The following is a 13,257-nucleotide window of genomic DNA, read 5'->3' as shown; positions in this document are numbered from 1 at the left end:
TTCTAGATGCGATTTTAGAGGATCGTTTTTTTGCCCTAAAAAGCTGATACCATGGAGCAAGATAATGCTTGATTATTATTGATGGGTTAATCACGTATAAATTACAAAGTATAGACGAGATATGCAAACCTAATTACACGGGATATTTACCTAAATTACAGACTACAGAATCATAAGTAAATTGATAATAGTTGACCCGAACCCAAATAACCCGCCCCGCTCCAAATTGACCTGACCGGACTCAAATCCGACTAGGTTGCAATTTTAAAAGAGCTACAACAACAGCCAGGAACGTATCTTGGCGCTAAGCCGCTAACAGAGGTCCATACCATTCCTCTTCGACGACATGTAATCGGCGATGCGACCAACAAGGGTGGCAGTGGCGGTGGTACCACCCCATCTATTCCGCAAACTCACCTCCCAAACTCCAACCTACAACCAACAACAACACCGCATAATCACTCTACTCACCCAATGCACCAACATCACCAACCTTAAACAAATCCATACTCAGATATACATCCATGGCTTCCACCAAAATTCCTACATTCTCACCAAACTCATCCGCACTCTCACCCGTCTCAACTCCCCCTTTCACATTCACTCCTACCCTTTCGCCATTTTCCGAAACACCCACAACCCTAACTCCTTCCTCTGGACCGCCATGATTCGTGCTCATGTACTCCAACACCGCATTCCCGACTCCGTATATTGCTACAACTCTATGAGACGGAATTGCATCTCCCCGAATTCATTTACATTTTGCGCGTTGTTTAAAGGGTGTACGATGACACGGGACACGGAGTTAGGGCGGCAGGTGCATTGTCAGTTGGTTAAGTTTGGTGGGTTACGGTCAACTTTATTTTTAAATGCTGGGAATAGTTTGGTTGATATGTATGTGAAATGTGGGGAGTTGGGTTGTGCACGGAAGGTGTTTGATGAAATGTCTGTGAGAGATGTTGTTACGTGGACGTCTTTGATTGTTGGGTATGCCGGGGTTGGGGATATGGAGTGTGCTAGGGAGTTGTTTGATGGGCTGGGTGGTGGTAAGGATGGTTTTATTTGGGGGTGTATGATTACCGGTTATGCGCAGAATGCGCGGCCTAAGTATTGTTTGGAGTTGTTTGAGATGATGCTGAATTCTGATGGTGTTGGGGTTGGGGTTGAGGTTGATGAGTACACTTTGGCTAGTGTTATTTCTGCGTGTGCGCAGCTGGGGACGACAAAGTATGCGACATGTATTCGGGGGATTGCTGAGAGGTTGGGAAGTGGGCCTGAGACGAATGTTGTTATTGGGTCGGGTTTAGTGGATATGTATTCCAAGTGTGGTGTTTTAGCAGGATTTTCCTGAACGGGTCCGGCTTAATAAAAGAGTGATTTGGGTATCTAGTTCTATAAGCTTTGAATATTTAGATAGATAAGAAAGAATGACTAAGTATAAAGAACAGAGTTTGTATTATTTTGATAAACTGAGTACAATCTTGCGTGTGTGATTAAATAATCAGGAATAGAAATGAGGGATAAAGTGTAAATCACTGACTAATCATGAATCCCTTTACAATTGTTAGATTCTGCTATTTATAGTTCTACAAATGCTACCGTTGCCTTTTTCTTCAACGTCTTTCTCCATTATAGGAGCTTCTTGGATTAATAGGGCATGCTCCCTATTTACTCGCTTGACCCGTTCCAATCTCAACCAATTTTTAGCCTTTCCTCTTCTTTCCGTCCAAATTCATAGATTATATAGTTTTAAGTTTGGACTTGGTCTTCCTTGAGAATAGGGCACGGTTATTTGACTTATACAATTATATTTCTTGTTTATCTTCTTAATCCAGCCTGCTTCAATACTCTGCCAAGCTATTCCATACCGACCATCGTGCTCTTCTTCCAGATTTAGTGGCACCTTGTTATAATATTTCTCAACAGCTAGATAACAGTTAGATTTGTCCGGTCCTCGTCTTAATCAATCAGCCTTGTTAAGTCAGGCCAGGTTATGGTCAGACCAGGCTAAACTGGGCCTAACAATTGCCCCTTGACATTTTACCCGTGCTGGATCAGGCCAGGGGTGAGATGTCAATTTTACCGGGTTAATAATAATGAGACTTATACTTAATCAATGACTCTTAGACTCCTAGTTACCGTTGAACACTATAACGGCTAGGTGATGTCATGCTGAGAGTTTTACAATCCCTAGGGTTTTCATACCGTTATAGATCTTCTATAAATACGGTATTTAGGGCAAGGTTATTTTTCACCAAATTTCCTCCACTTTCTTTGCTAAGTATTCTTCTGAAATTCTCCTCTATTTCCTAGGAACCTTGTTCTGCTTAATTTGTACTTTCTCAGTAATTTCAATTTTATCACAATAAACCGAACATTCATAGATATGGGAGCCAAGAAACGTCCTGCTTCCCAGAAAGCTGCTGCTGTTGTTGAGTCTGAACCCATAGACATCCACGAGGAAGAGGTGAGGGAAATTGATCCTCCTGCTCGTGCTGTGGCTTTCAAGTATCAGGATTCTGTTTTTACTGCTCTTCAATCTTTGGATCCTTACTTTCCTGAAGAGAACTTGTTGAAAACAAATTATGACAAGATACTAAGGGAGAAGAAAATAATTCTGAGTCGACGAGGTATGGATTCTGAGTCTTGTCCATCGAGCTAACTGGGTGTCACCTGGTTGGTTCGTATTTTCGAATGGGCATTCAAAGCGGTGTAAGTTACCTTTTACTTCCTTAATGATTGACACCATTCGTGCTATGGAGGTGTCACCTTTTCAGATTATGCCGATGGTTTGGAAACTTGTTCATTCCATAGAAAATTTATGTGCTAAACACAATCTTGTGATTACTCTTAATGATATCAAGGCAGTATATCATTTTAAAAATCCTGTTGTTGGTCGTTTTAATTTGAGAATTAAGTCAAAGATGTCTCCATTAATTACTAACCTGGACTCTGGATATGACAAGAGTTGGGCAAAAACTTTCCTGTTTATCCTGACCGAGACTGCGGGATCGGGCTTTGATTATCTGAGATATCCTCCTTTGGAGAGTGGTAGGTTTCCTGTACTCTTAATTTGTAGTTATATTGAATGAGAGTGAGGCATATAAGTCTTACCTGTATATTTTGTTCTTGTAATGTTTGTAGCTCCCGATTGGAATCATGATCCTCTTGACGAGGAGGTCATTTGCAAGGATAGATGCTTTCCTCTCTATTCCCGAGGAAGAGAGGACTTGGCCAGCTTGTTTGGGCGGGGAATTGTTGCCCGGTATATGAAGACCAAGTTGATTGGGGTCAAAGTACCCAAAGGCAAGCCTAGCTCTCTTGCTCTTTCTTTCCGTACGTCTTACTCGTATGCTTTTATGTTGGCCGTTATCCTCCTGTCGTTCTTTGTTTGATACTCACGTATATATTTTTTTATATATTCGGTATTTAGGTCTTCTGCTAGGCGGCCACTTTTACGCAAAGGATTTGAAGGTGGGGTGGCTAGGATTCTTTGAACAGTCTAAGAGCCAGGAGGCTAGTGGGAGTGACAAAACGCTTGATATCCTGATTTCGATGTTCGACCTCCTCAAGATCCACCCGGGGTAGTAGTGTCACCGGAGATCGTCCAGGCTCAAAAAAGAAAGAGGGAAGATGATATCCTGGAAGAGGAGGAAGGAGAGAAACACCTATCCGGCTCGGCCACTCGGGAGTATAAGGCAAGTGTCTGCTAGGATTGATGACATGGATCTTTGCCGGGCACGATAAACGAGTTTTACGCCAAAATGAGCGGTCGCTCTTGTCGCTAATACTCTTGACTCATCTACCAGAGTGGTCTCTATTCTGACTTCTCTTGTAACAAAGGCTGCTGAACTCGCTTCTCAGGCTAGAGAGGTTAGTTTGTAAGGGGATATTTTTAGTTGTTCATGTGCTTTTTGTTTTGCCTTGTATTTGGCTGATTGGTTTTGTATATATGTAGGGATTGGATGCCGGGCTGGCTACTGCTTGTCAGTTCAGGGATGCCCAGGCTAGGGTTTCTAGTTTGGAGGAAAAACTGGATAAACTTAATCGTGACCTGCATACGTCCAGGGGTAATGAAGTGGTACTTCAATCTCAGTTGGGGACAACTAGGGAGTCAACCAGGGCCATTATAGTTTGTGAGGTGGTCTGCGAAAAATGCTTTGAGAAGGTCATCAGGCTGGAGTTGGAGGTCGAGAAGCGAGGCAATGCAAGATCGATTGAGAAAGAATGAGGAGCTTGCTGTGAAAAGGAATTGGTGGAGGCGAGGTTGGTGATCTTTGCTCAATACTTCTTCGGGAAAGGCCGGGTTGATGCTATGAGAGATCCGAGAATCGACCGGGCTAATTGGAATCCGGGCCGGGATGAGATGGCTTTGGACACTCGGTATCCTGATTTGGCCAATATGGGTCAAGAAGAAGAAGTGGATTCTCCTCCTTCCAAGGCAAAGTCAGGTGATCAGGAAATGGTGGATGGTTGTGAGTCGGTTACTGGCTCAAAAATAGCTTAGTTTTTTCTTTTGGGTTTTGGTCTATCCAGGGGGAATGTCCCTGGAATGAATATTTAGAGTATATCAAAAAATTTTTTGGCTCATCCAGGGGGGATGTCCCTGGAATGGATGGTTATTAGGTAGGACCAATTATTTTGGGTGAATAAATATTTGGTCTTTGTTTTGTTTCTTTTTGTGTTTTTGACAAGGTACTTTTGTGATGTTGGACATGTACTTGGATCTGCCATTTATTCGACCGGATCAGGCCGTTTTTGTCTTTGGATCTCGCGATTTAATGTGTTATGGGTGGGGTTGTTGCACATGTCGGAGGGCTTATGTCCCTTGCACTGCCTGGAGGGCTTATGACCCATTTATGTCATACAGTCTAGGAATAGATTTTCCAGGTTTGTATGTTATGTTGAGCTCAATATTTAAAGGCCTGTTTTGCAACTGAATTTTGGATATCAGTTGGATATTTGGTGGGGGTGGCCCCCAATCTTTAAGATTTGTTTTAAATAAGATGCAATATGTAAAACAAGTGTTGAAGATTTCACTAAGTAAATATGAGAATATAGATAAGTACTTGGGCACATAATTTGAAGAAATCATATACGACATTTATTCATATAACTGCAAGTATCATACATGTAGTTTTCAGGCAAGAAGTGTTTAAAGTAAAAAGTTATACCTGGATTGTGCGATATATTCTATATGTGAAATAGTTTTAAATGTGTAATATTCCAGGCTCTTGGGATCATTTCGCCGTCCGGGTCTCAGTAATCTATAAGCTCCCTGGCCGACTATTGAATCAATCGGATAGGGGCCTTCCCGAGGTTGGGGCCAATTTGCCAAAGATTCTTTTCTTTTGTGTTTTGGAAGACTTTCCGAGGACAAGATCTCCTACCCCGAATACTCGGCTTTGATGATCTTGTTGTAGCTTCTCGCTACTCTTTGCGATATCTTTGCTAATCTAATGCTTGTTGCATCTCTTAGCTCTTCTGTTAAGTCCAGGCTATCCTCCATTAGAGGTATATTGTTTGTTGTTGTGTTCGAGGCTACATCCGGGCGATGGAATGTTCACCTCGGCCGGGATTACGCTTCACATCCATAGACCCAAGGAGTAGGGGTTTGGCCGGTGGATGTCTTAGGCGTGGTTCTGTCACCAGGGACCAGGGGAGCTCTTCACCCATCTACCTTTTCTTCTTTCCAGCTTTTTCTTTATGCAGTGATTACCACTTTATTACTTGGATTACTTTGCTGACCGTTGGCTTTTGGATATCCTGGTGTGGATGTTACCGATTGATGTTCCATTGAGCACGGAAGGTCAGCTTTGTTCTTTTCCCACAAATTGTGTGCCATTGTCGCATACTATTTCGGAGGGGATGCCATATCTACATATGATGTTGTGTTTGATGAATGCTATGACATCCTTTTCCTTGACTTGCTGTATGATTCAAACTTCTATCCACTTGGAGAAGTAATCAGTCATTGCTAGCATGAAAACTTTCTGTCCGGGTGCTTGAGGTAGTTTTCCTACTATATCCATGCCCCACTTCATAAATGGCCAGGGTGCGGATATGGAATGTAGTTCTTCAGATGGCTGATGGATATATGGTCCATGAATCTGACAAGCTTTGCATTTAGAGCTAAAATCCAGGCAATCGGCTCTCAAGGTGGGCCAATAATATCCTGTTCGAGTACTTTGCTTGCCGGACTTCTTCCACCTTTGTGATTCCCACAAGATCCTTCATGGATTTCGATAATATCTGTTCGACTTCTTGTGGTTCCAGGCATCTGAGGTACGGCCCAGCCTGCGATTTCTTAAAAAGCACGTTGTCAATAATAGTATATGAAGCAGCTTTTATTTTTAGTGCTCTGGCATCTTGCTTATTTAAGGGAAGGGTTCCCTGTTGTAGCCAGTCATAGTAAGGTTTTGTCCAAGAATTAGCAATATAGATTGGGAAACTTTCATCTTGTTTATTTATTGCAGGTTCTAGTAAATGTACAATGGGTATTTTGTCGAAGTCTAGGGGGCTGAAGTTGGATCCTAGGCCGGCTAGAGCATCGGCCTGGGTATTCAAGTCCCTGGGAATTTGGTCAATATTGAAATTGCAAAATTTTGATTTTAGCATTTGAACAACATCTAGATAAAGCATCATTTTGGGGTCTTTTGCAGTATATATCCCATTTACTTGGTTGGAGATGAGGAGGGAATCAGTACGTACCTTTAAGTTTTGCACACCAAGGTCAACACATACCTTTAATCCGGCTATCAAGGCTTCATATTCTGCCTCATTGTTGGTGGCCTCAAATGCACAGCTTATAGCCTGTACTATCTTATCCCCCTGTGGCGATTTTAGTACTACTCCTAGGCTTGTGCCCCTCGTGTTGGCTGCTCCATCGACAAATAGGGTCCATTCTAGGTCTGTTTGGTCGCTGGTCAGTTTATTCACTTCTTTTATTAGGTCAGGTTCTAGGGTCGGACTAAAATCAGCCACAAAGTCTGCTAGTGCTTGTGACTTAATTGCTGTCCTTGGTTCAAATGTTATATTGTATGTGCTTAGCTGGACTGACCATTTGCACATTCGTCCGGACAATTCTGGTTTCCTAAGTACAGATTTGATAGGAAGATTGGTTCTGACTATTATAGGGTGACTTTCAAAATATGGTCTTAATTTTGTGCAACTCATAATTAAAGCTAAAACATAATAGACAGGGTGCTGTTGTCCGTCTGCTTCTTTGACCAGGACCGCACCGACAAAGATTCTGTGGATCGATGGTATACTTGTCGGGGTTCATCTTTGACTGGTTTTGCCAGCAAGGGGGAGAGGAGATATATTTTCGTGTCTTCAAAGGCAGCTGATGATCGGGTCCATTGAAAGTCCTTGTTCTTCCTTAGCGAGTTATAAAACGATTTGCATCTTTCGATGATCTTGAAATGAATCTGTTCAGGGGCCGCTATTCTTCCAAATCGGCTTTTGTATGTCTTTGACTGTTTTTGGTGGTTCTAGCTCCAGGATAGCTTTGATCTGTTCAGGGCTGGCTTCTATTCCTCTTTTTGTCACCATGTAGCCCAGAATTTGCCTGCTTGAGACTCAAAGTGGCATTTTTGTGGGTTGAGCTTCATATTGAACTTTTCCAGTATTTGAAAGGCTACTTCCAGGTCTTTGACGTGGTCTTCTGCCTTTTTTGATTTGACTACCATGTCATCTATATAGACTTCCATGGTGTCTCCTATCTGATCTTTGAACATCATGTTGACTAGCCTTTGGTAGGTTGCACCTGCATTTTTAATCCAAAGGGCATAGCAAATAACAATATATACCTCTTTCGGTGATGAAAGTCGTGCTTTCCTGGTCTGCTGGATGCATTTTTATCTCGATTAAATCCGCCGAGGCATCCATGAATGTTAACATTTCGTGGCCTGCAGCGGCATCTACCATTGCATCGATGTGTGGCGGGGAAATGGATCTTTTGGGCGAGCTTTGTTCAAGTCGGTGTAGTCTACACGGACTCTCCATTTGCCATTTTTCTTCGGGCGACTACTACGTTTGCAAGCCAGTTAGGGTACATTACTTCCCTGATCATTCCCATGTCTAGTAGCTTGTCAACTTCTTGGTTGATGATTTCATGCCTCTGCAGCCAATTTTCTTCTCTTTTCTTTGTCATGTGCTTAAAGGATTTGTCAATGTTCAACTTATGAGTAATAACATAAGCATCTATACCAGTCATATCAAAATGTGACCAAGCAAAACAAGACATTTTAGTTTTGAGAAAGGCGACCAGGTTTGGTCTGATTGAGTCGGGTGCATCTCGACCCTACAAGTACTTTCCCGTCGGGAATTCTGGATCTAATATGACTTCTCCTGTTTCCATTTGCGATTGTGCTACATATTCTTCCCCGACAGTGACTTTAATTGCTATGCAAGGGACTTACCTGACTTTGAGGGTTTCAAAGCTTGAGTGTAACATTCCTGAGCCGTCCTTTGTTCTCCTCTGATGGTGGTTATCCCCATTCTGTTGGAATTTTCACGCATTGATGGTATGTTGATGGGATTGCTTTGACATTGTGGATCCATGGTCCGCCGTGATTACATTATACGAGGATAGGCAATCCATTACTCCAAATTTCTCATATGAAGTCACGCCTTCCACATAGGTAGGCAAGCTGATTTCTCCCAAGGTGTTCTTTGTTTCTCCACCGAATCCAACCAGACGCTGGATTTTTTGATGATCTTCCCTTCGTCTATCTTCATAGCTTTAAGGACGTCAAGCATCACCAGGTTGATTAAGTCGCCTCCGTCTATCGGATTCTTGACACCTTTGTTTGTGCCGATTTGCATGGTGATTACCAGGTCGTCATGGTGTAGATCCGATATTCCTTGCGGATCCGAGTCATCAAAGGTAATAGCAGGCAATGACTTTGGCCTGAGAGGAGGTTGGAGTCTGGATTCCCTGGATATTCTTTTGGCGGCCGAGCTGGTCGGACCACGATTTCGATCCTCCATTTATGAATTTGACTTCATAGATGGGAGGAGGAGGAGGAGGGTCTCTCGCCGCTTCCTGGGTCTCTCTTGTTTTGTCCTTCATCTTTGTTCTTTGGCTGCTGGATTATGTCTTTCAAGTAGCCCTTTCTTTAGAAAATATGCCACCTGTTTCTGAGCCGGATGCATTCTTCGTGGTGTGTCCGATGTCCTGATGGAAGTCACACCATCTTGTTGGATCTTTCCTGGGTTGTCGGATTTCTTTGGCCATCCGACCGTATCTCCCAGGTTTTCCGAGCGTTTGATTAATTCTGCAGTATTGATAGAGAAGTTATATTCAGGAATAGTTGGAAGGCTAGAAAGGTTACCTTTATGTTCTTGTGCCATATTGACTTGGATCGTTCGGGCCTGGAATAGGGTGCTGATCTGGGATTGCCTCCTTTCTGGTAGGAGCTTTTCCTGTTAGTATGTCCATAGCCTTGCTTTCCTCCGGATGAGTTCGTTCAAGTTCGGTCTTCTTCTAATCTGACATGCTCTAAGGCGATGGATTGAACAGTGGCAAAGGTTGGACATGCTTTCTTGGTCGATCTGCATAGATGTCACTCGTCAAGCAGGACTCCTTGTCTGAATGCTTCTCTTCTTTGTTTCTTCATCGCATCCGGGAATGGCCACCTTTTCTTTGACAAATCGGCCAGAATTCTTTGAGAGATTCTTCGAAAGTTGCTTTACCCCGAACAGTTACTAGGTCTCTTGGCCATATCTCTGCTACTTGCGAATTGTTGATTGAAGGCATTGATCAATTCCGCAAAATTCTTGATACCTCCATTTGGGAGATTGATGAACCATTGTAATGTTGCTCCGGTCAGGGTTGTACCAAAGCCTTTGCACATGCGGACTTGCCTGAGTTCACTGGGTATTGAGGCAGCCAACATTTTCTGTTTAAATATGGCAGCATGATTTTGTGAATCAGAGGTTCCATCATAGGTTCTCATGGATGGAACAGTGAATTTCTTGGGGAGATCAATCTTTGCAATTTCATCTGCAAAGGGTGAATCTGCAAAGTCATCAACTTCTACTTCACCACGAGTGGTCCGTACTCCGGGTATATTTTCTATTTTATTGTGGAGTTTTTGGATTTCTGAGCATAGCCATCATTATTGCTTTGCTTGGTTTTGTTTGTTTCATCATTGGGAATGGTTGGAGTGCCGGATAATGTATCCTTCTCCGGGGTTCCAAAATTAGAGAAGTCTATGTTTTTGATAATGGATGAGAATGGGGTTCCTGGTTCGAATCGGTCTTGGAGCCCGAAGCCCGATTTTCCAATTTTTTCTTCAAAGCTAGACTCGATTCCTTCACCTCATCGATTTCCTTGGCTGAGTTGCCTTCTCTTGGATTGTTTCCAATTCTTTGATCTTGGCCAGGGCAGCCGCTAATTGTTGTTCTGCGGTGAGTTCTACCATTTTTGCGTGTGAATGTTAAATGAAAGATGATAAGGAGAATTTTATTGGTTGAAGAACTAGATGCCCCACGGTGGGCGCCAATTGTTTTAGCAGGATTTTCCTGAACGTGTCCGGCTTAATAAAAGAGTGATTTGGGTATCTAGTTCTATAGGCTTTGAATATTTAGATAGATAAGAAAGAATGACTAAGTATAAAGAACAGAGTTTGTATTATTTTGATAAACTGAGTACAATCTTGCGTGTGTGATTAAATAATCAGGAATAGAAATGAGGGATAAAGTGTAAATCACTGACTAATCATGAATCCCTTTACAATTGTTAGATTTTGCTATTTATAGTTCTACAAATGCTACCGTTGCCTTTTTCTTCAACGTCTTTCTCCATTATAGGAGCTGTTGCCGGATTAATAGGGCATGCTCCCTATTTACTCGCTTGACCCGTTCCAATCTCAACCAATTTTTAGCCTTTCCTCTTCTTTCCGTCCAAATTCATAGATTATATAGTTTTAAGTTTGGACTTGGTCTTCCTTGAGAATAGGGCACGGTTATTTGACTTATACAATTATATTTCTTGTTTATCTTCTTAATCCACCGCTTTTCAATACTCGCCAAGCTATTCCATACCGACCATCGTGGCTCTTCTTCCAGGATTTAGTGGCCTGCTTGTTATAATATTTCTCAACAGCTAGATAACAGTTAGATTTGTCCGGTCCTCGTCTTAATCAATCAGCCTTGTTAAGTCAGGCCAGGTTATGGTCAGACCAGGCTAAACTGGGCCTAACATGTGGGAAGGTGGATGATGCTTTTGAGGTGTTTAGGTTAATGAAGGAAAGGAATGTGTATACTTACAGTTCAATGATATTAGGGTTTGCGGTTAATGGTCGCGCTAATGCAGCAATGCAATTGTTCTATGACATGGACGAGAGGACTGATATAAGGCCGAATCATGTTACCTTTGTTGGGGTGCTTACGACATGTAGCCATGCCGGGATGGTTGAAGAAGGTCGTAGATTGTTTGATACTAGGGAAGAAACTTACGGTGTTTCTCCAACTGCTGATCACTATACATGTATGGTTGATCTTCTTGGACGGTCTGGTCACTTGGAAGAGGCTTTTACCCTTGCGAATTCACTAGAATCACCACATCCTCATGGTGGTGTGTGGGGCGCGTTGCTTGGAGCTTGTAACATCCATAATAATCCCGACATTGCTGTGATTGCAGCCGGACATTTATTTGAACTAGAGCCTAATGGTATCGGAAATTATATCTTGCTGTTTAATATACTTGCATCCGCTGGGGAATGGGATAAGGCCGTAAAGGTACAGAACCTAATCAAGGACAAGGGTAGGAAGAAGTTTCCTGCATGTAGTTGGGTAGACGGAAAGAAAGGACATGTTAATGAATTCTTTGCTGGAGACTTGACTCATCCTCGATCGATTGAGATAAGACATGTTTTGGGGGATCTTGTATATAAGTTGGAACGTCATGGATACCAGCCAAACTTGGCGTCAGTGAGTTATGATATTAGCGATGAGGATAAGAGGGAAATACTAATGGCTCACAGTGAGAAGTTAGCTTTGGCTTTCGAATTGCTGACGACTGAATCTGATCATGATCATACCATTACGATTATGAAGAACCTTAGAATTTGCGAGGATTGCCATGTTTTTATGTGTGGCGCTTCCAAAATTACTAAGAGGGAAATTGTTGTAAGAGATACTATGAGATTTCACCATTTCCATGACGGGTTGTGCTCTTGCGGAAATTTTTGGTGATTAAGCTTCAGGGTTTTGTATCATCCATGTTGGCCAAACCCAAATCATTTATGCTCAAAAGGTGACGAGCATGGTTACATTTATGATCCATCGTAAATGTCACACATCGGTTGTGTGTACTTGTATGATATTCATATAGAAATGAGCTTCGTCACCTTTTGAGCTAGCTTTTGGTGGATTTTTTTTTTTAATCACAGTAATAATACGTTGGTGCATCTCCGATGAATGCTATCAATTCCAACTTATCTTTAACTAAGAAAATTAATATACCTCCGGTAAGAAACTCTTAAGTATGTGTTGCATACAACACTACTGCTCAATTAGTTAGGCACAAATTAGTCCCCAATCCTTTTGTCCTCGATTCACTGCGTCTAAGACCATCCACAACAGAGAGTAGCTTATCTTCCTCTTATTTTGCCTCGTTCCCTCTAATTTTTAGACACCTCATTTTCTCTTTCATTCACTTTATTTCTCACCATTTCCATCCATATGGCAAAAGTGGTTGATTAGTAGGCACAAGGGCCAAAGTTAGCTTTCCTATAAAATCCTCTAAAAGTAGAGGAAGTGACTACTTTCCTCTTGTTAAGAGGACACTTAACATAACATAAGTTCCACTATAGAGAGGATGTCCTCTTAGTAGAGAGAGGGTACTAAGAGGATGTTCAATCCTCTCTAGTGTGGATGCTCTAAGATAACAACGTATATAAATGAACACTAATTCTCATTTCAGACGACCATTTTCGTCTAAAGACTTTAGACGGTTATATGTGAATTTTTAAATGGTCAAATTTTTATGTAACCATTATCAGATAAATAAGAATTTGTGAATGATAATATTTTATAATAAAAAAATTATATTTCCTCCGTTATAATTTGTGATCCGTCACAAGAGATGCCAATTGTTCAGGGTCCGTGTGATTTTCGAACGTTTTTTTCCCGGGACCCTCAAATCCCGAAAAAAGTCTATTATACACTTCAATTTAAGCCCGTTCTGGAAGTCGTACCGGGCCACATTTATTTTTCTTCAGTTTTTTCAACCACTTGTTCAGGGTC

The 13,257-nt window shown here is 42.0% G+C and overlaps 1 protein-coding gene across 1 annotated transcript; it reads left to right on the top strand.

Moving 5' to 3' along the window:
• Positions 1 to 279: 279 nt before the first annotated feature.
• Positions 280 to 12,366, top strand: LOC141612631 (pentatricopeptide repeat-containing protein At5g44230-like). Its single transcript, XM_074431447.1, has 3 exons — positions 280 to 1,328; positions 4,302 to 4,306; positions 11,221 to 12,366. The coding sequence occupies exons 1-3, from the start codon at positions 359 to 361 to the stop codon at positions 12,202 to 12,204; spliced, it is 1,959 nt and encodes a 652-aa protein (XP_074287548.1). The 5' UTR covers positions 280 to 358; the 3' UTR covers positions 12,205 to 12,366.
• Positions 12,367 to 13,257: the final 891 nt, after the last annotated feature.

This window comes from Silene latifolia, chromosome 11 (genome assembly GCF_048544455.1).
Source record: "Silene latifolia isolate original U9 population chromosome 11, ASM4854445v1, whole genome shotgun sequence".
Taxonomy (NCBI): domain Eukaryota; kingdom Viridiplantae; phylum Streptophyta; class Magnoliopsida; order Caryophyllales; family Caryophyllaceae; genus Silene; species Silene latifolia.
This window is presented reverse-complemented; position numbering and strand designations above follow the sequence as displayed.

Coding starts and splice junctions, on each gene's coding strand:
- LOC141612631 (XM_074431447.1), top strand. CDS start 359: ATGCGACCAACAAGGGTGGCAGTGGCGGTGGTACCACCCCATCTATTC.